The sequence below is a fragment of the Pteropus vampyrus genome, unplaced genomic scaffold (genome assembly GCF_000151845.1).
Source record: "Pteropus vampyrus isolate Shadow unplaced genomic scaffold, Pvam_2.0 Scaffold68, whole genome shotgun sequence".
NCBI lineage: Eukaryota > Metazoa > Chordata > Mammalia > Chiroptera > Pteropodidae > Pteropus > Pteropus vampyrus.
This window is the reverse complement of record NW_011888849.1, coordinates 1241517-1268796: the sequence shown is the minus strand read 5'-3', so window position 1 is coordinate 1268796 and position 27280 is coordinate 1241517. Positions and strand designations below refer to the sequence as shown.

General features: G+C 32.7%; 1 protein-coding gene across 2 annotated transcripts in view; it reads left to right on the top strand.

Moving 5' to 3' along the window:
- Positions 1–27280, top strand: part of EXOC6 (exocyst complex component 6) — a 175533-nt gene that overhangs the window by 106517 nt on the left and 41736 nt on the right. For both annotated transcript variants that reach the window (XM_011361567.2, XM_011361566.2), the window contains exons 18-19: positions 7414–7593; positions 25214–25355. In XM_011361567.2, the coding sequence (XP_011359869.1) occupies positions 7414–7593; positions 25214–25355 (322 nt within the window). The remainder of the gene's footprint in view (positions 1–7413; positions 7594–25213; positions 25356–27280) is intronic.

The window sequence follows — 27280 nt, the reverse complement described above, 5'->3', positions numbered from 1 at the left end:
TTAAAATGTCCTAAATAAAAAAGGAAAATTATTATAGTGTAATTGGAAAGTCCAAGAATAGGGCAGATTTCATGTGAGGCTGAAACCAACGGCTGAGATGTCACCAAGGACCCAGAGTTCCTCCATCTTTCATCTCTGCTTTATATAATTTTGACCTCATCTTTAGACTACACATGGTGGCCCAGCAGCTATAGATGCTCTCCTTCTAGCCACAGAATGGCTGCTTGGTCACAGTGTCAAACCTCATATCCTCATGCACTGTCATCTGAAGGAAGAGGGCATATTTTCCACTAGGTGCTATGGAACTCCTTAGGATAAGATAATGATAATTGCTAATTGAGCTCATCAGGATCCATCCTTGGAACTAGGTATAGGTGGTATTTTATGCAGACCAAATGGAGCTGTGAATGGGGGCAGAGTGGGTTTCCAAAATGTGTTTGGGGGCTGTCCTAAGAAGGCGGAATTGATAATAGACAGTAAATCATAGATGTTTACTAAAATGTTTAGCTGTTACTAGTTAGCTTTTATTTAAAAGACACATGCTCATGGTCTAGGAGGTTTAGGGTGAAGTTTGCGCATGTGTATTTTTTTTTTTAAAGTTTCTTAGGTGGTTCTGTTGCACACCTGTGGTTGAGAACCACTAATATTACAGCATCGTTTAATTCTTAAACATATTAATAAAGTAATCCAGTTATGCTAGATACATTTCTGCTTCCAGAGGGCACTGTTTTTTGTTTGTTTTTAATGAAAGAAGAATTAATTGCTTTGTTTATAAACTGAACCTTTAAACATTTAATTTAGGACTTAGTTCATATGTTTCTGACTTTCTGATGAGGTCATAAGGATTGAGAGTATTTGGTTTCAACTGTAGTAGAACTCAAGAATTCCAAACTAATTTCTTAACCGTCTCTAAATTATAGTTCAAAATCTTTTTTAGAAATTTCTTTGTATACGTACCTTAGAAATGTACCTTTGTATATGAATATAGGAAAAGTTAGAATGAAAATGTTTTGTCTTTTTGTTCCAATTTCTTTAAAAATAGAATGTAGTGAGTCAGTTCATACAGTTCATGCACATATTTTTTTTCTAATGATTATATTTGTCTGGATTATAAAATAAGCAGAATCCTTAGCAAAGATCTTTCAAGTGTTGACTTCAAAATATTTTTCTGCCTAGAAAGGCTGTCTGAAATTTTTTTCACACAGCATAGCCACTGATTCCCTTAGATTTCTTTGGTTACTATTATAGCCTATGGAAAATGTCAATAAACTTCAAAAATATAAACTACCCTTCCCCAAAATTTTGTTTAATATGTTGTGGAAAGTTACCTTACCCTGGATAGTTTATGGGAAAGGTGGAACCTGCTCTTGGTGTCATCTCAGGAAAGTAGATTAATCAGCAGTGCTCTAACAAAAATTAATAAATTGTTGTTTTTCTCTTTATTTTGCTTGGTTCCTTTTCAGAAAATTAGTGACTTTTGAATCACTATCCAGAAAGCATATAATTTTAATGACTTCATTTGACTATAATGTGAATGGTTTCATCATCATCGTTTTTATAATTTTTCTTCCTCCAGATAAATAATACAGTGTTTGTTTTATCACTTCAAAATTTTTAGATATTTGGTCCCTCTCCCTCTCTCAATTTTTGGTTAATGTTTTAATTGTCCCATACTTATTTTAAAAGTTCAAGAAAATCTGAAATAACTCTCTTCTTTCTAACAAAATTCAATATAGTAAAAAGGAGGAATTAAATATAGCATTCATTTTAAAAATGGATTTAAATTAGAATCGTAAAAGAATAGTTATTTTTTTAAGACATCTTAAATTTCACCAAAGTATTTTAGTTCTGTGAGTTTGTAGGAGAGGCATCTCTTTCCCTTCCTGCTTACATCAGAGGCAACCCAGAAAAGCAAGAGAAACCATATAAAGCAGTCTGAGTGCAGCTAGAGAATTTAGTAGAGAGTTAAAGCAACCAGACTCCAAAGTTTCTTTGCCTGGTCATAGAAGGGAAGTAGGTTAAATATTATGGGATAAGTATATGGTTCTGATCTTTAGGCCTCCCTTATCTGGTTGCCTTCTGGAATTGCAGTTTAATTTCATTTCTATAGTGACCTATATTCATCTGCTTAGATCTAGTAAAGGTAGTGAAATAGAAGGGACTGATGATGAACACTGGGGCAAAATACAAAGTGATAAATATACATTTTTATATTTCTTTGAGAAATTGGCAAATAAGCGGTATCATTAGGGGGTGTGATGGCCATAAGCATTTGCAAACTTAGGTATCTGCCCCTGATTCTGTTAGGGAGGTTAAAGAGACATATATTACTACCATGTCTAATGCACATTCAATATGATCCCCTTTTCACTACTGTTTCATGTTTTAAAAAAACATTCTGTGAATGTTTAATACCCAATTTTTTTCGCCCTTACATGCAAATAACTACAGGAAGGTAAGCTAATTTGGACAAATTGGATGGCTTGGAATTCTGACATACTGATTGTTTTCTTACAGTTCACTAAGTAAACATTTATTGAGCATTGCTAGGTACCCAACACTAATGGGTGTAAGGAAATAAATATTTTTTGGAGCACTTACTGGGTGCTTAGTACTGTTAGAGTACTTTATGTTAATTATAAAAGTTTGTGTAATGCTCAAAAGCTCAAAACAGCCCTCTGAGATAGTGATGGTTCTCTTTTCACAGATGAGAAAAACCAGGATTTATAAAAATTAAGTATTTGCTCAAGATATAAAGATAAATGAAATAGTGGAAATCAAACCCCTTCCTATTTTCTCAAACTTCTGGCTTGTATTCTTTATGGGTCATTTCTCCATTGTTCATTATTAGCAGGATAGTGATTTTTTTAAACGGCCATGGATTCCTCGACACTTCTCTAAGTGAGAAGTGGAGATCTATGTCCCCTCCCCTTGAATCTGGGCAGGTTGATGACTGCTTTAACCAATATAATATAGTGAAAATAAAGTTGTGAAACTCTGAGGCCAGGACAAAAAAGGCAATGTCACTTCTACCTTATTGCAAGCATGGAACACATACTCAGAGGCCTCAGCTGCCATGTAAGAAGTCCAGGTACCCTGTAGCCACCATGCTGTGAGGAAGCCAAGGTGCATGAAGAGGCTACCCATCCCAGGTGCCAGACATGTGAGTGGAGAAACCTCCAGATGATTCTAATCTCCAGCTGTTGAGTCTCGTTCGCAGCTGAGGTCCCAGATACAGTGGAGCAGAGTCATCCCCACTATTCCCTGTTTGTATTTGTAACACATAGAACCTATGAACATAATAAAATGCTTGTTATTTTAAGTCACTAAGATTTGGGAGGAGGGTAGTTTGTTAATTAACAATAGTAACTGGAACGGCAAGTGACATAAACCTTCTTTCCAGTCCACATGATTTCTCCTTTTTCGCTACACATTTACTACACATGTAGTCAGTACTAATTTGTTAATATTTACTCATTTTGTGATTATTTTATTTGTGGCACTTTTCTATTCCAAGTAGGTCATAAACTTCTTTAAGACAGTAATGATTTAAAAAAATTTTTTTGACAAGTATTCATCTATTGCCTATTCTGTTGGAAGCACTGTTCTAGGTACTGGGGATACATCAGTGAACAAAAACAGACCAAACTTCTTGCCTTAATGTTGCTTATATTTTAGTGGACATTTTCTGTCTACATTGCTCAGAGTGCCAAATTTATAGTTGTTCATAAGTGATTGATAAAATTAATATTATGCTTCTCAACCTTAAAGATTTTTCTGAGAATTGTATTATATTAGAGATTTTAATAGAGAAACACTAATAGTTAACAGTGCTATAAGCAACTTTATTTTGAGCCAAAAGTCATTTTGCTACTGTCATATTTAATGCTTCATTAACATTTCAATTAATAACATCTTAAGTTCCTTTTTAATCTAAAGTAATGTTTACTTTCTTATATAGTTGAAGACAGACACTGTTGAGAGTTTTCATTATCTTTCACATTTGTGTTAGACCTCTGAGTAGGGAGAGAAGAAAATTTTTTCTTGGAATTGCTGTTTCAATCCTAACTGTGAAGGCAGGCATGCAAATGGAAAGATAGTAGTAGTAGTTGGCTTTCTTCAGCCCAATATGGCAGTAAGTAGTAAGTAGTTAGACATTGTGAAAATTGGAGAGGGAGTCAAAAGAAGCTTCAAAATGTGAATATGATATACAGTATTTTGATCAATCATGTTTACCTTCTTTTACACTGTTTTTTTGAAAATTTCTTAAGTCATACAAACCAAAATACCTAAGTAAGAGTATTTTGATTGTACTGGTCATACTTTTTATGATTATACTTTTTAAAGTTACAACTCAAATGATATCCCCTCTACAAAGCTTTTTATCAAATTAGCAGTAATTATTTCCTTTGTTTACTTAGGATGCTTTGTTAAATCTCTAATATAGCAGCAGTCATATAATGTTTTGTTATATTGTATCTCTCCCTGGATTGTGAGATCCTTTAGGGTAGGAGCTGTTTTACTCATCTCAGTGTCTTTACCGTGCTCTTATACATAGAAACGATATAAATCATGTATTACGTTAAGTTGTATTCAAATGTAATATGTGACTAATAATGGTGAGTGATACTTCGGTCTCTTCTTAGTTAAAGTAAGAACCTAAATAAGTATTAGATTTGCCAGAAATATCACATTGCCACCTCCCCACTCCCCAACCCCATCAAATTAAATCTAGCCGTCAGGCTCTACTAGTCAGGGTGGCAAGTTGTCTGCCCTCCTTAAGGTGGTCCAAAAAATTTCAAGGGATTGTGCAGTCCAAAAAACCTGAGTAAAAGGCAGAGATTGTTCCAGTTTTAACTTTCAAGATGCTCCCTCTCCAAGTCTGTGCGATCCCTTAAAAGAAAAGCTTAGGCATGGGGCTCTTTTGCCTTCGTTCCAAAGGCCACAATGACTAGTCTTCAGTCCTCCAATCTCCCTCATGCCATTCTATCAGAGTGCTGCTGTCTGAGAGTGAGAGAGAACCCCAGCTATCATTTCTTCTTTTTCTAGTTTCTTAAAGTGGAAGTTTAGGTTATTGATTTGAGATCTCTCTTCTTTTATAACATAGGCATGTGTAGCTATGAATTTCTCTCTAAGCAATGCTTTTTCTGCATCCCATGAGTTTTGCTATTGTGTTTTGTTTTCATTTATCTCAAAGTATTTTCTGATTTTGATCATGATTTCTTCTTTGACCCATTGGTTATTTATTGGAATCTATTGTTCAATTTCTACATAGCAGTGACTTTTCCAAATATCCTTGTTATTTCTAGTTTTGTTCCATTGTGGTTGGAGAACATACTTTGTATGACTTCAGTCCTTTTAAGGCTTGTTTTGTGGCCTAATGTGCTCTATTTTGAATAGCGTTCCATGTTCACTTCAGAATAATGCATAGCCTTCTGTTGTTGAGTAAGGTGTTCTGTAGATGTCTGTTAGATTTAGTTGGCTTATATTGTTGATCATATCTCCTTTGTCTTCTGTCTGCTCAAAGCTGCTTTTGACCCCCATAGTGATTTTTTTCATTTCATTTATTATACTTTTCAACTACAAAATTTCTATTTTAATTCTTTTTTAAATTTCTGTCTCTTTATATTCTGTATTTTGTGAGGCATTGTTTTCATTTTTTTGTTTAGTTCTTTAGACATGGTTTCCTTTAGTTCTTGGACATGTTTTAAATAGCTGGTTTAAAGTCTTTGTCCTATCAGTCCAATGTTTCGGCTTCCTCAGGGACAATTTCTATTGATTTTTTTTTTTCTCCCTGTGTATGGGTCATACTTTCTCATTTCCTTGTGTGACTTGTAAATTTTTGTTGAAAACATTTAAAATAATGTGACAACTCAGGAAATCAGATACTCTTCTCTCTCCAGGGTTTGTTGTTGTATTCCTGGTGGTGGTTCGTTTGTTACTTTTCTGAATTCTATAAAGTCTGTATTCTTTGTCACGTGTAGACACTGAAGTCTCTGCTTGGTTAGCTTAATGGCCAACTAATGATTGGATGCAGATTTCCTTAAAAGGTTGAAACCAGTACTTTTCTCAGTCTGCTGAGGGACTCTCAATGTGTGTATTGGGGCATGCTTCGGGGCTCAGGCATTTGACAACTCTACTTTAACTTTTACTTCCTGCTTGCACAGAGCTTCAAGGTCAGCCATAAATGAGAACTTAGAGCCTTCTCAGGTCTTTCCTGAGCCTGTGCACAGCCTACACGTGTACATGGCCTTCTTGATTTCAAGGAATGTTTGAGAGCTTTTCAAAACCATCTATTGACTTCTCATTCCTCAGGTTTTTGTTTAAGCCCTTTGATTAGCTTATTATGTGCCCTGTTATGCACCGCCTAAGGCATTCTATGTTAAATAATTACATCTAACTGTTTTCAGCAAATGCTTCCAGGGAAAAGGCTTTTTGTACTGGACAAGCCCAAATTTAGGTCATATAAAGACATCCCTGCAGCTGAGTTTGTCCAGGGAACTACCAGATAGGTCAAATAATGATAATTCTCTGGAAATATGGCTTTGAATGTGCTTCAACCCCGTTCTGCCCCCTTTGTTGGCTGACAGGCTGCTGACTTTCACCATAATTGTAGGATGTTGATTTTTAAGGGTATTGCAGAGCTGAACCAGGGGAGAGAGAATGGAAATAAGGCACATTAAAATGCCACAAAGCTTGTTTTTTTTACCAAGATTCAGCTGTTATTTTAAAAGTTTTTAGTAAATGCTGACTGGATTGCTGTAAGTTTTAAGTTAATTTCCAGAGTACTGGAAAAGTTGATTTTTGACAATTTTTGCTTGTTTTCTGATTGCTTTTATGGAGGAGAGACTATTTGGAGATCTTACTCTTTTATTTTTACATCATTCCCTTCATTTCTTTTCTCCTCCTCCGAGAAGTTAACTTCTCTCCCCGCACCGTGCCCGCCCCCACACACACTCACACACCTACCTCCTTCTTTTGCGTCATTCAACTTAAAACACCAGCAACTATTTAATTTCTGCTGTGATAGTCCCAACTTAATTTTCCTCAGTGAGTCAATGGATGGGGGTGGACTTTTGCATTCTTGACATTTTCTGTTTTTCCAATTCTGTTTCTCCTAAGGGTCTTCTTAGAGCTGTGAGAAAAATTTACAATTAATAACTCAAATTGTCCTACCACATAAAGATAAAAAAGTAGATAGTGAGGTTGGATAAAAAACAAAGTGATGTCTAGTCAAATAAATAGAGTACTGCCACCAAAAAAACAGTTTTCTTGGACTTCAAATAAATTACTAAAACATTAGAAAATGCTAAAATATTAGAACGATATAAAACAAAATTTAGAGTTTTAAGAAAACTTGTTTTATCATCTGCTTCTGTGTTTATTTTGATTGTTGTTCTTTTGTCCTTTCAGGATGCTCGACATGCAGCAGAAGGAGAAATATATACCAAACTTAATCAAAAAATTGATGAATTTGTTCAGCTTGCTGATTATGACTGGACAATGTCTGAGCCAGATGGAAGAGCTAGTGGTTATTTAATGGATCTTATTAATTTTTTGAGAAGCATCTTTCAAGTGTTTACTCATTTGCCTGTAAGTATAAAACATTTTCAAAATATTGTATTGTAATTTTGATTATTAAAGTATATTTTAGAATTCAGTTTTAGTTTGAGGTTTACTTGTTAAAACCAACTACATAGTTTGAATATTTTATTTTCAATATCGTAAATCAATTTGTAAAGAATCACAACTTAGTTATTTGAAGTTTTCATTTTTTTTACTTTTTAACCAAAATAACTACAACTTTCCACCAAAACAAAAATAAAATCATGAATTTGACAGTGTAGACTTAAACAGAAATAAACTCCAATAAGAGTAGTTTTTATAAAAGTCAGTATAGTCAGTGGCTTTTCCAGGTAGAAAAAGCCAAGAAATGATTGGATATTTTTAGGCCAGAGATTAAAAGTAAAATAGGAACATTATTCCATTCTGATATATAGTCATAGCGCATCTACATTTTGAACAATGTAATGATGAAACATTAAAAAACAGATATAGCAGGGACATTTGGGTATGAATAGGCTGAAACATTGGATTCTTCAGATGAAGAGTGCAAAAGCCAAAGCAATTATGGTGGGACGTACATGTTATCATTAGGTATATTCAGAAATAATAGAACTATGGTTAAAACATGGAGTAGTTTTTGTACACATAAAATAGGAAAAAATTTATAGATCCTTTTATCTCATGATAAGCCATATCTCAACACAAAAATAAAGTATTTAATTTGGAGCCTATCCAACTGCTTCCAACCATCCCCCTTGTTTAAGATGGGAAAAAAAAAAATGTTATTCTCTTTCTTTGTCAGGAGTTGTTCCAAAGGGCTGATTAGAATAGTTGAAGGAAAATGTTGCTAAAAAATAGAAAAATTTCTTAAAAAGATTTTAATCATGAATGTATGCCAAAGAACTTTTAGAAACTTACCCTGGAATGATATTCCTAATTGCTGTCCTTAAGTTGAAAAAGGGAACCTGTATATATATTTAATTTTTATATCAACTGATTTCTTAAAAAGTATTCCTCATATAATACACATTAAATACTTATGGAATAAATTCGAATTCATTTTGTTGTCAATATAAATCTCCATACTTCCAGCCATCCTCAATAAACATGTACATGTGCATGCACTTGTATACAGATATGCCCATTATGTTTTTATGTTGCAATATCTACTTCACAGGTTGGCACTAGGTGATGGGTAGGGATTTTGTGCATAACTGTGGTAAGATTAATAGAGGGTATATGTTAAAAGTATTTGGGGTAAATGCCTCATCTCAGAGGCTGATATCTGGAGAGAAATCATACTTTCTTGTAGGACAGATTCTGGTGACATAGTCTTGAGTCTCTCCTGGCCTAACTAAATCACGCATAGAATCTATAGTTTTAGTGAGTATTCATTTGCTATTTTGAATTTTTATGTCATCTAATGTGGGTTTTTCTATAAAGGAAATAAATTTTTAGACAGTGCAGATCAACAAATTCAACAATAAATATAGGGCATGATCAAATAAAAAGAGAATTATAGTTCACAGTTAGGAAAAGAGAAAATAGTCCTAACAACAGTGTACTCCTATTTAGGGGATGAACTATAAGCATAATTTCTAAGCAAAAATGTTAAATTATTGACTATGGTAAATTTTAGCCAAAGTTGATAATTATATCAGGACTTAGTGTATTCTCTGAAATCCTGAAATTGTGTAAAATGTTCATCTAAATAGTTTTATTTCAAGTAAGAACAGAGGCAATGTTATTAAATGTATATTTTTTAAGCAACACATGGCATTATTTATATAAGCTACCATTTTTATTTAAACATTTTAAGCTAAAAATGATTCATTCGTTTCAAGTTTACCTTCGACCCAAATAGAGAGAGGGGCCAGTTCTGAACACCTTCCACCCTCAAAGAAGCTTCAGAAGATATTTATCATGTTCAGTCCCAGGTCATCTTAAGCAGAACTAGCTATCCCGCTAATAGACATGAGGAGTTAAGTAAGTATGGAGGCTTTGGCTGTGTTCAGAAACACTGCCGTGAGTGAGAGTCAGTGGGAGCTGTGAAACCAAGGGCCACTCTTTCATATAGTTCAAGTATTGGCCAATACTGCAATTGGACACAGAAGTAGATTCTGTGGGGTAAAGGCGTCTCTCTTATCCTTCAACCCTAAAAAGTACTTAACATTGAACACTTTTAGTTTAAAACTCCACTGTTGGCTTTACTGCATGTTTAGTTTTTGTCAGTCCCTACCGTTGTTGTGAAAGAATTTTTTTCTCTTTCAAAGACAGTGTTGATGTGCATTTGCTGACCGCATTACCCAGTAAAAGTAATATTGGTACCAGAAAAGTTATAATCCACCCAATAGAATTTTGTTCTCTGCTCACAAGGTAGGAGAACAATAAAAATTAATGGGTAATAATGGTTTTGATGGAACCCAGGGTAAGAACTTTGTCATTTTCACTTTTCTGCTTCATTTGTGACAGCAGTAGAAATCTGTAGGATTTGGAGGATCACCAGAATTTTCCACTTGAATACCTCTATCTCCAGGGTTGGATGAGTGAGAGAATTGGCATATTATTTCCCTCATCTTTTTCTCTTAAGAGAGTCAGCCAAGCTATGCAGGGGATGGAAAAAGTAAAGAACTTTCTTGCTTCCATTTTAACTAACGTATTCATCTGCATTTCGCTATGCTCTAGCAGAGAAGCCAGGCTTTCCACTGGCCATAGGACTTTGCAGCAAGCTAAATAGGCAGTATTTATAATAATGATAAGCAGTATTTATAATAATAATCAATAGGCAATATTTATAGTAATAATAGGAAGTATTTATAATAATGATAAATAGGCAGTATTTATAATAAGGTATTTCCCCATTACCCCTAGTGTTAAGCTGCCTCGCTAAATGTTTTATTTGTCCCACGGAACTTGTGTTTTATTACTCAGTTAGAGCTAAACACATTTATATGTTATTGTTCATGGGGACTAGGGCATTGAAGTGAGGAGAGCATAGGATGGGCTCTAGAGTTAGAAAGACTTAGGTTTGAACCTTAGATTTGTAATTTACTGTCTTTGGAATCCTGGCAAGTTGCTTAAACTCTCTGAGCCTCGTACCTTCTGCAAAATGGGCATAATCCATTTTTCCCATAGGACTATCATAGGATGAAATTATAAGAATGTGTATAAAAGTTGCCTGGCAGGGCGCATGGCATAAAGTAGGCACTCTTAACAAATATTAGTTTTGTTTTTTCTCTGTTATTGTTTTAAGGCTGTTTATAGTATTAATTTCATTTTAATGTATTTTCATTTTAATGTATTTATGCCTACATTTTAACTCACTATTTAGCTGTGGATTCTATACTTTTGCACTGTACAGCTATTTAAAAAATTATTAATTGTGAAAAATATTCACTATAAAACTAGCTAATGTCAGTGAAGTCTGAATAGTATACGAAATAAATATTATTTTATCCCTAAATTAGTACTCTTGGAATCAGCAGATTTTACTCTTTCAAATGTGTAAATGACCCTCCTCGTTTCTAAAAATTTTTTCCAAACAATTAGAAAATACAGCTAAGTATAGAAGAAAATAAAAATTATTTTGTCAAAGAATGACCTACTGTTAACATTTTGGCATATATTCTATGTCATCTTTTTCTATGCATTTAGGACACTTACTTTAATCTTAATTTATAAGCATTCTTTGGGGTAATTTAAAACAGCATTAAAGATTCATTCACCACTTACGTGTATATAAATAGGAGAAATTGTTGAGCAGCTCAAACCTATCCAATTCTTCATGATTGCCAAATGGACCTCAGTAGCATTTTAGTGTGAATGTACTGCCCAGAGACCCAGCACTGGTCTGCTTCTGGAAAGAATAATTAACATTTCCTTCCTTCATAAATGCTACTCATGTGTTTGGTTCAATAAAGATATTTTGTTGATTTACAACCACTAATGGGTACATGTAAATGATAATGATTTTTTAATTTCTTCACGTTTATTTGCTAAAGGGACTCAATTTATCCAAATGTTTATATTAACAAATGTTTATTTTTATAGTAGAAATAAATAGAAGATCTTGAATCATCAATGTGCTCATATTTATTCCTTTCTAGAAACTGTTGTTTTATCTTTAAAGTAATTGTCTGTGCTTATATTTGCTGCTACTCTAGGGTTTTTAAACTAATCTGCTTTCTGTTTGAATTTTAAATATCAAAACTTTTTTTCCCAGAGAGATGTTTTCTTTTTTCTTTCAAATATAATTAACTCAATTTTTTGCATTAATAGGAGTGGTGATGAACAATTTAAAAAAATAGACAAAATGTTTAGGAATAACGAGTTCATCTTTGGCATGTGGTTCTGTAATTATATGTTAATATAATTGAGTATTTTTCAAGAAAATCATTATCTGGTTAAAAGTATATCTCGCTGTAGAGAACAGATGCTCAAAAAACAGTTCATAAAAAGAACATCTATTAATAGGATTATTCCTCCCAATATCTTTTACTCTAAGATTACAGATGCCTTCCTACTGAGAGAAAATGGTACATCTCATCTCAGCTGTGCATTCAATGACATAACATTTATAGCCATAGTAGTAGTTAGACTATGGAAATCAGCAGATCTTACAAATCAAGACTTTTTTTCCTCAGAGAATTATTGTTAAATATTTACTAGCACAGCACTAAGTATATAGCACAGTTTTTAAAATCACATTGTCAAAGAAAAATCATTTACTTTTTATTAACTCAGTAAATAAATCAGACTATATGTTAAATCATAAAATTAAAATGCTATAGAAGAAACTACTTAAAAGACAGGGAAATATGCCCTAAATGTTATTTGATCTTTAGAGTTTTTTCTCTTGGCTTAATTGTTTGCTTTCGCCTGTTAGTGTTTTATTGATGAGCTAATTTATTGTCCTTTGTAAAGTTTTTATGCTTAAGGCATAGTCTCTTTCCCTACTGAATGTATCTGGTACCACTAAAATTTTAATATACATTTTTTTATTTCCATAAATGATTTTAAAACATATACTTTCTTTAAGCGAGAGTCAAATATATATTCAATAATAAATGAAGATACATGGTTTAGACAGAAATAGATAATATTTAACTTTTAAAATCATTCTCTTTTTAAGAATTTTTTTCTGAAGAAGCAGCACTATGTTAAAAATTTCGAGAGCTGAGGTCTATGCTTTATTCTTCCAATTAACCAGTGCTGTGAAAGTAGACAAATCTTTCAACCTCTGGATTAATTTGCTCATGTTTGTTTTATTTCATAGAGCCTAAAATAAAGATTTTGTTTTGATTTACTTTTATTCCAGTTAATACATGTACATGGTAATAAGTCAAATAATCCAGAAGAGTTTGAGATGGAAAATAGCCTCTCTCCCTGCCCTTTCCTCAACCCCCAGTTACACTCTCTCAGACTACCCATTGTTCACCATGTTTCATTTCTTCTGGTGGTTATCTTAATAAGAAAAAAATAGAGACTATCTAGTGATTCTTTGCTATGAAAATAAGGCACACATAGCAATCTCTCCCTTCCCCCTTTTCCTCCTAGTTACATTATGATTTATTTCTTTTATTATTTTTTATGTAAAATAGTTATATTTCTATTTTTTGGTTCCTTCTACTCTAGTCAGTATCTTAATTCTCTTCTATTTAAGATAATGGTATCCACCTCCCTTCCCTTTACTCTATCAGTTCTTCATACTGTCTTCTGATGGCTTCAAAGGCCTTTCTCTCTAATTTGTACTAGTCACTCTGTGGAATTGCTAGATTATGCATAACTGTTATCTTGGGTCTTGCCTTTTCTGCTCTCTGTGTTGAGAACTGTTTCCTTGATTCTTCATTGTTTTTATTACTTTACGGGTTGGTTTTGCTCAACTGCCTCAATAACTTCTTTCTAAAAGGAAAGTACACTAAATCTTTGCATATCAGAAAATATCTTATGTCTCATGTTTAATAGTTTAGCTAGTTATGTAATTCTGCATTGAATAGCTTTTTCTCTGATAATTTTCATTTCATTCCTCCATTGTCTTCCAGCATCCAGTTTTTAGGATCTGTTTTTTTTCTTTTTTTTTTTTTCATTAAGCCATATGTAATTTATTTAAAACATAATGGAAATGACAGGTATTTCTAATTCCTGAGAAAACTTTGTTTTGTCTGTGACTAGGGCCTTATTATAATTTTTTAAATAGAACATAAAATGTTTATTTTTATAATGTTGGTTACTTTTAGTTTGTTTTTTTTAATTTAAATTTTATTTTATATTAGTTTCAGGTATACAGCACATTGGTTATACATTTATGTAGTTTATGGAGTGATCCCCCGATTACTCTATCACCCATCTGGTTCTATACATAGCCATTACAATACTATTGACTATATTCCCTGTGCTCTACGTCGGGTGACTATTTTATAACTACTAATTTGTACTTCATTTCTTCACCTTATTCACCTAACACCCCTCCCCTCTGGCAATCACCAGATTGTCCTCTGTGTGTGTGTCTGTTTTTGTTTAGTTTGTTCCTTTTGTTCCTTAGATTGAACATATAAGTGAAATCTAATGGTATTTATCTGTCTGACTTATTTCACTCAGCATAATACCCTCTAGGTCCATCCATGATCGTTGGAAATGGGTAGGATCTGTTTTTTAATCCTCAGCATTCTGAAATGTCATGGGAATGTGTGATGTGAGCTTTTATTTCATTCAATTAGCCCTTTACTCAGTGGCCCCTTCCAAAAAATTTGTGTCCTTATTCAGCACAGAGAAGTTCTCTTCTATTATTTTTAAGATAATTTTGTTCCATTTTTCTGTTCTCTCTTTCCTGGATTCTCATTAGTTAGATGATAAGGTTCCCAGATTGGTCCTCTATATCTTTTATCCTTCCCTTCATTTCCTATTTCTTTACCTTTTTTGTTCTACATTTTGGGAGATTTTCTCAATTTTATTTTCAGCCCTTCTATAGACTATTTTATGAATTATACTTTTAATTTCTAAAGAATCACTTCTGTTTTTAAGTGTTTTTTTTTCATAGAATACTGTTCTCTCTTTTAAAAACATGGATATGTTATCTTTCAAATCTCCCAGAGTATTAGAGGTTTTTTAAAAGGTATTTTCTATTTCTTGAATTATTTCTGTTACCCTCAAGTAGATTTTTTTTTCTTATTCTCTTTTAATAAAGAAGGCCTGGCGAGCTTATATGGGTTTCCTTTACTGCTGTGTAAATACCCTATTTTTTGGTAGACTTTTCACCTGAGAAGGAATCTGACTGGGATTTTTTAATATAAATTTTGGGGCATTTTGCCTAGGATTCACCTTAGAGTGAGCAGGTATGGAGCTAGTCATGAGATTGTGGTCTCTCTTTAGGGCCTACTTCATGGATGTGCGGACCTGTGCAGTCATATGGGATCTTGAGTTTAGAAGGGTCCTACCTGTGATTTGGTGCTCTTATTGTCTTGAAATTTTTAATATTTTTTAAACAAGAAACCCCACATTTTCACTTTGCACTGAATTCCATAAATAACTGTGGCAGTGAGATAATTATATTAATCCAAACAAAATTTATTAGAAGTTAAATTTAGAAAGGAGTTAGAGATTATCTAGAGTATAGTCCAGTCTTCCAGAAGAATGAATTGTCTGGCTAACACAGCTCCCAGTAGACTGCTTGCTAGGGTTAATTAGGTTGATCGTCCTGGCTAGTTGATTGTCTCCTCCTTTCATTTCTGATAGTGCTTTCTCCTTTATTCTATGTGCTTAGTGAAGAGGACAACTTCCTACATATGGAGGGGCACCTTCAGTGTAGGCTATACCCAATGTTCAACTTTCATTAATAAGTAGATTTTGAATTTTATTGACCTAATATAAAAAGGTTAAATTCTTGTTTCTAAGTAACTATCTTTTTCTAAAAAGAAAAATACTTAAATAATACATAGTTTATTATCTCATCTAGTATTTGAAATTTAAATGTCCGTAACTTATATCCTCCCTTTTCTGTTCTTTCTATTATCGAAGTTTAAAATTTTTGAATATGGTAATTGTCTTCTAATTAGATTCTTCCAGTATTTTCTCCTTACTTTAGTGCATCCTACCACATACCAGTGATGATTATTCTTTTTAAAGCACATTCTAATCCTATTTACCTATTCAGAAAATTCAGGGTCTCTTGCTAATTAAGTAAAGCTCCCACAGGCTAAAAAATTATTTCAGCCTCTTTTCAGATACATTTCTGACCATGGGCATCCAAAGTAGAAAATTCATTGTGTCCTGGATCTGTCTATCTTCCATTTTTTACCTTGGCTTCATATATAACTGTAAAAATCCCATATTTCTTCCAAAAACCATTTTTAGTGCTACCTCCTCTTTCATGAAGCATTTACTAATTCCACTTAACTGTATGTGGATACTTTGTCCCACATTTACAGTTTTATTTCTATTTTGTTTGTATTGGAGTTGTTTGTAGACTTGCCTCCTTTCTCCTATTATAATTTAATTGTTTTATGTCAGGAACTATATCTACTCATCATTTATCTTCTATACTATAGCACTTAAACAATGTCTTAAACAGAATAAGTGCTTGATAAGTATTTTGTAAGTTAATATGAGAGAAATAGTGAAGAAATGGACTATACAAAAGTTATTTTCTTATATATATGAAGAATATAAAAGGTATACTGCACAAATCAAAATTTTTGAATCAAGAAATTTTTCAAATACAGAATACTTTCCAGTTTTGAAGAGAAAGTTTGCAGTCTGTTATTTACAGACATAAATTTAGAAAATGTCTATATGAAAGTTATTTAGTAAAGATGAGATCAGTACTGATTATAAATATTTGTATGTTTATCCTTTCATGCATACCTCCATGAAAGAATAATATTATAATACAAACCACAACTCTCTATATGTAACTATAAATTGAGTAGTGATTAAAACAATAAAAGACCTGACAGCACCAAAATAACTGCAGATTTATGGCACTAACGACAACTTGTCCCGTTGAAAAGATTCACAGGCTTTCACTTGACCTTTTTACTCATTTAATATAGTAATTCTTAAGTACTTATTAAGCTTGCTGGCAGGTTTCCTGCAGATAAACCCATATACATATTCAAAATACAGAAGTGATATTCAGAAGTGACACTAACCTTGCTATCTCCAAAAAGTTTAAATTGTTTCTTGTCCTCCATTTAAGAAAGCAAAGTTAGATTTGGGCATCAATTTTTAGTTTTGTATGAGAAATTTTAAAAGGTTTGGCACTTGCATGTCCAGTGTTTTGAAAAAGTTATTTTGTATGAGGTAGTTCTTTCTGTGATGATAAATGAGGTATTTGTGACATGTTTTGATATCCATTTCCATAGTTTCATAATAAGTTGGTTCCAAGTACACAAAAATCAACAAGAACAAACCATTGACAGTGCATCAGATAGAATTAAAGAAGTTTGAGAGAGAATGTAAATGAGAAAGTTGAAAATGGTCAAAGCCACAGAATTTATATTTTTTCTTAATGAAATAAAACAAGTGATTTTCACTACTAAAAGTTAATTGCAAAAGGACAATCTTGCTTTTTAGGTGAAAATGAACATACATGAATCTTACAGTTTTAATTCTTTTAGGTATTTATTAAGTTGATGTCTCTATTAGCTGTGAAAAATATTGGTGAGAAATTTAATTTCATAAATTGTAAGTCTTATGTGTGTATATAGCATAGCATACTTAAATATTTCCCTGCTGTCAAAGATTGTAGAAAACAGTATTTTGAATTGCTCTTAATCAGAGCATAGTTGGAAAAAGTAGTAGTAATAGATGTTTTTAGGAGGAAACAGCATAAGAGTTTTAGTAGGAAGCCAGTGGATTAGGAGAGAACTATGAGACCTGATCTGTGAGTAACAGATCATGGAGATGTAAATGGAAATAATTTAAATGGACTCTTCTGAGCCTATAGACTAAATACATATATAGGTACAGTATAAGTGTACATTCATACATATGCACACTTAAAGTGTCCTGTAACTTTATTCTTTAACAGCTATAGACAAAATAGACAAGATCATTGATACAGGCTTTATGAGCAAAGTACCATTTTGAACAGGAAGATTAAGTACTAGAAACAAATGAAAATGCACGATCTGGCAGTTTTACTGCTAGATGGCAACAGAATTCATGTTTAGAAAGTTACTTGGGTTTTTGCAGATAGGAATGGCAAAGTTCTAGGAATGCAAATGCTATCTTCCCTTTAAACTGTGTTCCACAATAGAGAGAAAAAAATAAAAAATACACCCCCCCTCCCGCCCAGGTTAAATGGGCAAAAGTTGACATTGGGGAAGACAAAAAGGAGTTAAAATGTGTGAATAAGAGATTATTTGAATTGGAATTGTGTTTTATTATGAACGAATAAAGACAGCCAAAAAGGTGGTCAGATCCCCTGAGGAGAAAAAAAGTCAGTAGGAAAAGATGTTGGAGTCGGAAGTCTTTTATGCAAACCATGATCCGGTGATGCCAAAGAACCATTTTTTCTCTTCTCTTGTATGGAGCAAATGGTAACAGAAAAGGATGAACTGATGGGAGAGGTGGAATAGCCTTGGTACATTCATAATTACAGAATGTTTGCAGATCGGGTAGAGAGAACAGAAAATGCAGCAGGCCAAGATGCTGATATATACTTATAAAAAAAATTATGCAAAATACTGTAATACAAAAAGTAAAGAGATTGGACTTTGTAAAGTCCCAGCAAAGGAGCACATTCTGATGAATATTACATATAGGAGAGGAATTTAGAAGATGAGCAACATTTTAATCACTTTTTTTCATTCAGACTTTAGATATTGTAGGAAAGCCGTCATGTTTTTTTTTAAATCCTTCTACCTCTTACGGAAATTAGTATGATAGAAAGTAGCATTGAGATTAAAAGCCTGTCAGTTCTTTGGAAGCAAGAGGAGAGCAGTTGGCAAAGGCCTACTGTAGATGTCTGTAAGGACTTGTTCTTCACTCTCAGTGTTGTTGAATATCATTTGCAAGGTTGTTGCTAGAAAAAAATGGTAAGTAAATAACTTACCTTGATCTCTCCCTCCCACTTTGTATAGATTTTGTTTTGTTTTAATGTATATCTTCCCTTCATTTGATACATTTCCCTTATTTTTTTAAAAATCTCATCCCAAGTACTACGTCAGCTGGAAGTGACTAATAGTATCTACCCAATCCTATTCCTATAATCTAGGATTTAGTCCAGTGAAATTGTCTGTTCAGAAAGCCCTTGATATTCTGTATGAATATACCCCAAAACTCTGAGTTTTCCCAAATTTGAGAATACTGCCGTATCATGTAATTTCTTTCAGAAAATGCTATAAAATATAAATGAAAACTATAAATCTTAATAAGAGTTACTTTATCCATGTCAAGTAACAGAAGCAGTCAAGCCACAATGAGTTGGGGAGGTTGGGACTTTGCATTCAGTCTCCGAGTGATTCTCCACCCACCCCATACCCATTTCCCAGAGCATGTTAATCAAGTGTGCATCTCTCAGCAAATGAAGCCCTACTTCTACTGGACTCTCAGTCATTCTATAAAATGTTGACACCTAAATATAAATCCTTGAATGACCAAGGCCTACTTTGTGCTATATTTATATGTGTGTATACACACACATATATCAGCCACGCATTTATATATATTAAGATAGAGTTGGTTAGCTTGGGTGGCATTTGTACATTTTACTAATGATCATGTGGAAACCACTTATATTGTCTTACCTATTAGTGATTCTGGCAACTTCTTTGCAAATTTTAAGTCATATGGGTTTGTGAAATAGTACATTTTAATGATTATATAGTCTTGATACTCTGAGCCGAATGCTTATATAAAGCAATGAGGATGACTACTGTCACAGAGCTGTTGCTTTAATAACAATTCCTGGGATGCTTCAGTTTTTCAGTCTTAATTCTGTGGCTTGGCCTTTGTACGTAGTCACCACACAGAAAATTACAGCTCATCTTTAACTTCCCTTGCTTTTCTTACATTTGCCAAGTGAGAGAAGTTATAGGGCCTTAATATTTTACCAATTCCCAGTTTAAACACATGCCTGCCTGACTGCCCAATTTGCTGTTACCAAGTAGATTTAAGAGTTAGGAATAATCTTTGTCAGCTCCCAAGAAGTTAGAATTCTTTTTCCTGCTACTCTGTGTAAAAGTGCATGCAGCTTTCAGCATTTTATCTAGATTTCTGATACTATGAGTAGCTTGGAAGCAGAAGCATTTCTGCAAAACCTTGACCTCTTCTAGACTTTTACTGCTTTGCTTGTCCTAGCATTCTCCTTCTGCCTGTTAAAATTAATTTGATGATGGTCATGCAGCTCTTGCGACAGCAACAATGATAGCTTGCAGAAAGCTAAAAACCTGGTATCATACATCATCTAAGGCCATGTTCAAAAGATTGTTTAAAAAAAAGAAAAAGGCCACCAAAATTTGTCGAGCCCTTTGGTTGGGATAAGAAAGTTTTGAGTGAAATAGAAATATGCCAATATTACGGGAGTCCTGAAGCTTTCCCAGCTTGGAGAATATTTTTCCCCCAACTTTAAGATAATTGTGTTCTATTTAATCCATGTGTGTATGTGTGTGTGTCCCCCGTCCTTCCATGTCTGTTAGTCCCAAGAGCAAGCATTTATGTTATCTCATATCCTTATAATTAGGAATTATTGGAGAAAGCCTAAAAAGGGAGAATGGAAATTCATAATTGACCTTGGGGATTGTGGTTAAGTAATGTGATAACGAGTTCTTTTAAGGCTAGAGCTAATTAGATGGGGACAGAAAGAGTATCAGAGGAATATAGAAGTGGAGAATGTTGAGGGTGTTACGAGTGAGTATATTTTGATAGGCCTATGAATGTTTTTGGCATAATCTCAAAAATCTGTCTTCAAGATGGTGTTAAAGTTATTATTAAAACTCACTAAAGGAATTCATCTTGATATTTAAACCTTACTTATAACTAACTCATCCATTCTCTATTGGGAATCTGAGACATTTCAGTGTTATACGTTTCAGTGTTATACAAAGTGTTCAGCTAAAAAATGATTAAGACCTATCTTATTAGATAGAGGAATCTTTGTGTATTTTAAAAAAATCTTGGGGCAATTTTCACATTTTATACAAATGTTTTAGATATGTTTTTTTCCTGATTTAATAACATTCTTAACATTAGAGCAAGATGTAGTTTCATATAGTAAAACTTCAGTGGTTCTTCTGTAAAATAGAAGGAAGAATAATAAATTTCTTAAATTAAAATGTCTACTTTTTAACTAGGCATCTTTTTTTATATTTCAATTGAGAATTTATATCTAATTTTAGTGTTTACTCCACCTTTGATGAAAGTCCTCACTCTTTTGGTCTGTATGTTTTCAGAGGATATAAATTGTGGTTCTTTAGGAGTCTGAGTCATTAAAATACTTTCCTTCCTCATTTGCCTTCTCTCTGAAGAGACTGTTTCACAGTCTCATAACTGAAATTTATATAGCAAACCAAGAGGCAGTGAGTTTGAAATCTATAGCAACGTTCTACTGCTTTAAGTTAACTTAAAAAAAGTAATAACTTAAATAACTTTAAACAGCCATACAGAATCAAAATTAATTAATTTACTTACCAATGTTAGATTTAAATTTCAAATTGACCACAATTTTATTTCAGTTTTCACTTTTTTCTGGCAAGAATGACATCACTTTTTAAAACAAAACCTGCTGTCAATTTAAAGAATAATAAATACAACACAGTATTTCTGAGTATACATATTCCTTTTTACTTAAATAAAAAAGTCGTTTATTGTGCAAAGTCGACCTTTTCTGGGGATAGAAATAAAGGAAAGTGGGCTCTCTTGGGATCATTAAGGAAGGTAGACGAATACAGAAAGAATGGTTGTGATTTCAAAAGCATATTTTTATGTTAAATGTACTTGAGAGAATGAAAGCAGCATTGCTTTCAAATAATTACTGTTGAAATCAAACCCGCCTTTTTTTTATTAGATCTTTGAAATAAGAGAATGGTGAGACAAATGAAAACTTCAAATGAAAATTTAAATGTGTCAAATTAGTTTTTAAGCATTCTACATTTCTCTTACTATTATATTAGAGTAGATATATCAAAACATTACTTTGAAACCAAAATAGTTTTGAATTATAATCTAATAAAATGGGTTATATTTTTGTTACCATGTCATTTTATGATGTTTCAAAGGAAATAGAGTATCTTAGCCTAATCTATAATAGTAAATTATTTTGGAAATTTGGCACGACATACAAACAGATGTGTTTTCTTGATTCTTTTTAAATCGAGGGTTGGTGGTTGGTGGTTTATTGTTCCAGTGATTGGCATTAAAAGCCTTATTTCACAGCTTGCAGTGAGGGACTATTGGTAAAGAGTGTCTGTGTTCCACAAACTAAATTCAAAAAGTGTCAATCAAGATCTCACATAGGTTACTTAGAGAATGAGTTTTCTTACTGATTTCACCAAATGTCGCCTTATGCTGTCTTTGATTGGCATAGCCTGGCAGGGAGGATGGATGAATCTGTCACCGACTGGTTAATTGTGTTGCTGGTCTGGGTCTGACATCAGGTCTTTGACTCTTAAGTGGCTCAATACAAAACAAATTAGCAGATTGTAGTCATATTTCTCATTCTATATGCTTTGACTTTGTTGAATGCAGTCCATAAATCATATTGACTGACACACAAGTAAATGATGAAAGCTGCTTTTGAGACATGGATCTAGAAAGCAATACTGTGAAGGTGCCATGGAAGGATGCATATGGTTGACCCTTTGGGAATTTCCTAGGAGCCAAATGTCTCTTTACCACAATTGTTCTTAGAAGAAAAGCTTTTGGGTAATGCAAAAAGGATCTAATATGTCAGCAGATTCTCTTTTACAAGTTCCTTTGAAATATAAGAAGTTTGTCTAAGGGTGTTCTCTCTTTGCAAGTTGTTTTTCAGCAAAATGTTAAAGTAGTTACCTTTAAAAGTTTGGCAGGTGTTTTTACTTATTTATTGAACTTTGTGGTGTTAAGGGGAAAGAAAATGTTAATAGTTGCAATTTTTCAGTTGAGGGCAGCAGAAATTTCTAGGTGCTTGAAATTTATTAAATATGCTGTCTTTTCTCACTTTGTTTAATTATTTTGGCTTTGTTTGTTAAAATGTTAAAGTCCAGAGTATCTCTAGTGAAGAAAATCTAGTTTTTAAGATAATTGTAGAAGTACTTAGGTTATTTTTATTCTAAAAAATGATATATTATTATTTCTTTCTAAAAATAAGTAGTAGGTTAAATTTAAGAATATTTGTGTACATTTTATAGTTAGAAAGTCTACATTTAAAAACATGTATAATTTTATAAACTATAACTTTAAAAATTTAAGAATCTGAACCTTTGATACTTACTTCAGTTTTGAGATATAAAAAGAATTTATTTCATTTGAAGATTTATAAAATATTTTACAAGTATTTTAAACTTATGTCCTTGAGAGCAATAAGGCTATATTTAATATGCATAAGAAAAAGAAATTTAGTATTAGCATTTTATTATTACATATGTGATTTAAACAAAAAACTAAATTCATGTGTGTGTCTGTGTGTATGGATGTGTGCACGTGAGCTCCTGTATATTTGTGTTTTCCTTACCTGTTTCCAGCAGGTTTATGGAATAGTCTGTATTTTTATACTCATCATTATTTTTGGCTCCAGTATTATTGCTACATAGTAATTTACAGCATATAAATCCATGTTAAATCTTAGAGATCACCTTAAAATAAGACCATTGATATTGTGCAGTGTGTTTGTTTATGAAATGACTATAATAGTAATTTTGTTTTGGCAACTTATTAATCTGATTTTGTAGTTAGTATATTATAGTGGCAACATAAGTAGGATATGGAGCTGATTGGATAGAGAAGTACATTAAACCAAAATGCACTAGTTCCATTAGGTCAAAATGACATTTCCATTAAGAAGTCTCAAGCCTATTACATTGTAATTAAATTACATGCCATTGATTTCTCCTTTTTCTGCTTTCCCCACCCCCCCATTCATATTGATATTATTCTACTTGGGTAATGAAGCTGCATGTCTCCCAGAGTAATTCCTCTTGAGTTTGGGGGATCTTGAAGCATGCTGGGTTTTGCATCGCTTGTTACATTCCTTTTTGGCAGTTCATCAGTATCTGTCAAATATATTGTTTGCATCGGCTTTTATCTCTAAAGATTTTGATTGAGAAATTGACATTCCATTTTGCATATGCAGTTTTTCACTGTGCATAATGTCTAAATGCTAAAGACTCATTCATAAAGGTTGCTTATTTCTAGTCTAACTTTAAATGTATAATTTAAAGAACAAGTGTAGTTCTAGTAAATATTATGAAAATATTTATGTTCTTTCATACTTTTTTAACACATCAACTCTAAACATTTTTATACCAATATATGTAGAATTTATGTTTGCGAGATATTTTTCATTATTTTGTAGCTTTCTTGGCCTTTGTGATAAGTAGGAAAAAAAACAATTATCAAAAATCATTGGGTTAATAAAAATCATTGGGTTAATGCAAATGAAGCAAAACGACACATTTTTCAGAAGTCATTATTTCTAACCATGTTCATGATCTCTGAATCCTATTACATAATGGTAGGTTAGAGATAGCCATCTTAGAAGCAGTATTTTACTGGAAAACTTTTTTAAAAGAGTTTTTATATTATTTTAAACTTCTAGTTGAAATAAAAAAACCTGTTTGAGGAAACAATTTATACTAAAAGTGATATTGTATTGTGATTCAGCTATGTAATCTAATGCTAAACATTTAAAGTTATCATTTTTATCATTATTGAGAAACTATAGCCTTAATTAAGGCTATCAGTGAAAGTTTATATAGTGTTTTAGGAGCTTATTATAGTAGAATATATTTTCTAATATATGTATAGTGAAAGAAAACCACAAGTACTTGTAGTTTACTTAACTACATATTTCCAAATTATATGATTTTGAAACTTACTTTTTAAACCTAAATGTAAATCTATAGATGATTTTGAAGTCATATTGGCAAGAAAGCCTTTTTTTCCCTTGCTAATTAAAGCTATGCTACAAACCAATGTTCTGATTAGAAGTAAGAAGTATGACTCAATTTATTTTGAATTTTAGGTACAGTTTAAATGATAATAAATTGCACTGTTTATTAACATTTTGATTCTAGCTTGGTTAATTATGTAAAAGAGAACTTAAAGAATATGTGAATAAAATTTCCTGTCTATATGAGTTATTTTATGTCATGAATGTCATATTTTAATGTGTGCTTTTTAAAATACTTGAGACATTTCTAGAGTTGTGAAATAATTAACCTTTTTATTTGTATTTTAATTTTCCTGTGTGCACTTAGAGTTTTAATGATACTTATGTCCTGAGAGGGACAAGTGAACAAGAATATTAATTTTAATTCCTATGCTAAAAGTTTATAGCTACTCGGATTACAAAAACAGAAAGGCCAATAATTACCACTGTACCCCCCCCAAAAGCAACAAAAGATTGCCAGGTTTGTGTGTGTGTGTGTAATTTTTCTGATACTCTGTGAAGTATTTCTGTGTTTGTTTCTTTGTTTATTTATTTTTTGGTTTGGATATTTGTTTTAAACAGGGGAAAGTTGCCCAGACTGCTTGCATGTCTGCCTGCCAGCATCTGTCAACATCCTTAATGCAGATGTTACTGGACAATGAGTTAAAACAGATAAGCATGGGAGCCGTTCAGCAGTTTAACTTAGATGTCATACAGTGTGAATGTAAGTACCTTCTTGGTTAAATCTCATGCATTTCTAGGAATCTATATTTAAATTATATGGGGAAAAAAAGGCATGTAGTAGGTCAGTTAAGAAAGGGGGGAAGAGGCCTGATTGAGCTAAACTTTCAGCAGCCTTAGAAGCAACTTTCTTCCAGGAAGAGACGAATATCTCAGCTTCACATTTAGGGCCTCTAGGGAGGCACTGAAGTGGCAGTCTAGACCGGGATCATTAAAAAGATGGCTCATTTTCCCCCTTATTTCTTCTTCTGGTCACTCTTGCCTTCTTGCCAGCACTCCCCAAATGTTTGTCATAAATGAAATCATTCTTACTTTCCCTGTAAGTAACTTTTTAGATATTTGCTAGAAGGATGATCTTAGAACCCTGCATTCCAAATGAAGCTTCTTTTTTTATATTCTAAATTTTTTGTTCTCTTCCCCAAAGAATTTCTTAAGCCTTTACCTTTGCCATTGTTTTCACTTTATTTTCTTTAGGTGATAAGATTAGCAGATTCTATAATCTAATGTTGACATTTGCCATTCAGCCTCAAAACTGGATGTGATATTTGGATATTAGCCTTGTTATATGTGCTTCTGAATGTGGGTTTTATCAGCCTTAAATTGTGACTCTTTAAATACAGGACATGAGCATACAGAGCAATTTTTAAGCACTTTCAGATAAACAGCATACCACCGATTAAATGATGAAAATCCCTGGTCGACAATTCAGTCAGGCACCTCTGTTAATAAATTGAAAATCAGTGGGATACAAGAAGGATTATAAAATATTTGTCTGAGGCAAATTTTGCAATAATAAATTCTATGTAAAAGACATTTAAAAAATTAAATGTCAGCAGCTTGCAACTGAAGCGGGAGTGACAGATTTTTTTTCCCCCAAATATCAAATATTTGTTTGCCCACTGTGTATAAGACATTCTTCTAGAAAAAGAAAATATAATTGATATTAAAAAGAATAATTATGTCAGTTCTTTGATCAGAATCAATTATTATGCACAAAAAAATTAATCCAAAGTTTTTAAAACCCTGTTTCCCTCAAAAAAAGAGAAATACTTATCTACAAAGCAAACGATAGTTTTCCTCTAGGAAAGAGGAAGATATATTTTCTTTCCTAGAAAGCTTTTCTAATTATCTGTAATTAGAAAACCTTCATTTTATTTCTTTCTCAAAATAAAAACTAATATTTACAAAATGGCATTTATTTTGTATTTACAAAAACATTTACAAGAAAATGTCCTTTTTTTCTTTTACAAGTTTCCAAGCTCAAATTGTTATTCTATTCTACAAATGATTTGAAACTGATTTCTTCAAGTTCTTTAAAATTTGTTCTATAAGATCATTCCTGTATGGCATTGCTTTTATAAACATCTTACAGAAATATTGGTAAAGCCATTTTCTATTATTACATCTTTAATGTGGATTCAGATAATTAGGGGATTGACTGTTTATTGGCATTTGGTTGTGTCTTCTCAATTAGATTTTTTGTTCAAAAATGGAAATTACTTTTTGGTTAGGCAATTTTAGGTATCTAGATCTTCTCTCTGTTCTCTTACCTCTCTCTGTGAAGAGCTAGCCTCACTATACTAAGAGAAATGCACATAAAAACTAAAAACCTTTAGTTTTTATGTGCATTTCTCTTAGTATAGTGAGGCTAAAAATCTTTGCCTCTCCCTCCTACCATAAGACAGCTTCTATCTTTAGTTACTGAAGGCTTCTTTTCAAATGCTTGTGTTTTCTTAAAGGATTGACCTCTTGGAAGAGAGACCAGGAAAGGTTCTAAATAACGAGGCGTAACTCAGTTAAGGAAGCCTGAGGTCAGGTACTAGAGAGATAAGTCCTACCCTGATGGGGACCACGGTTCTGACACTATATATATGGAAAGGGAGAGACCAGGACTCAAAAACAAACCAC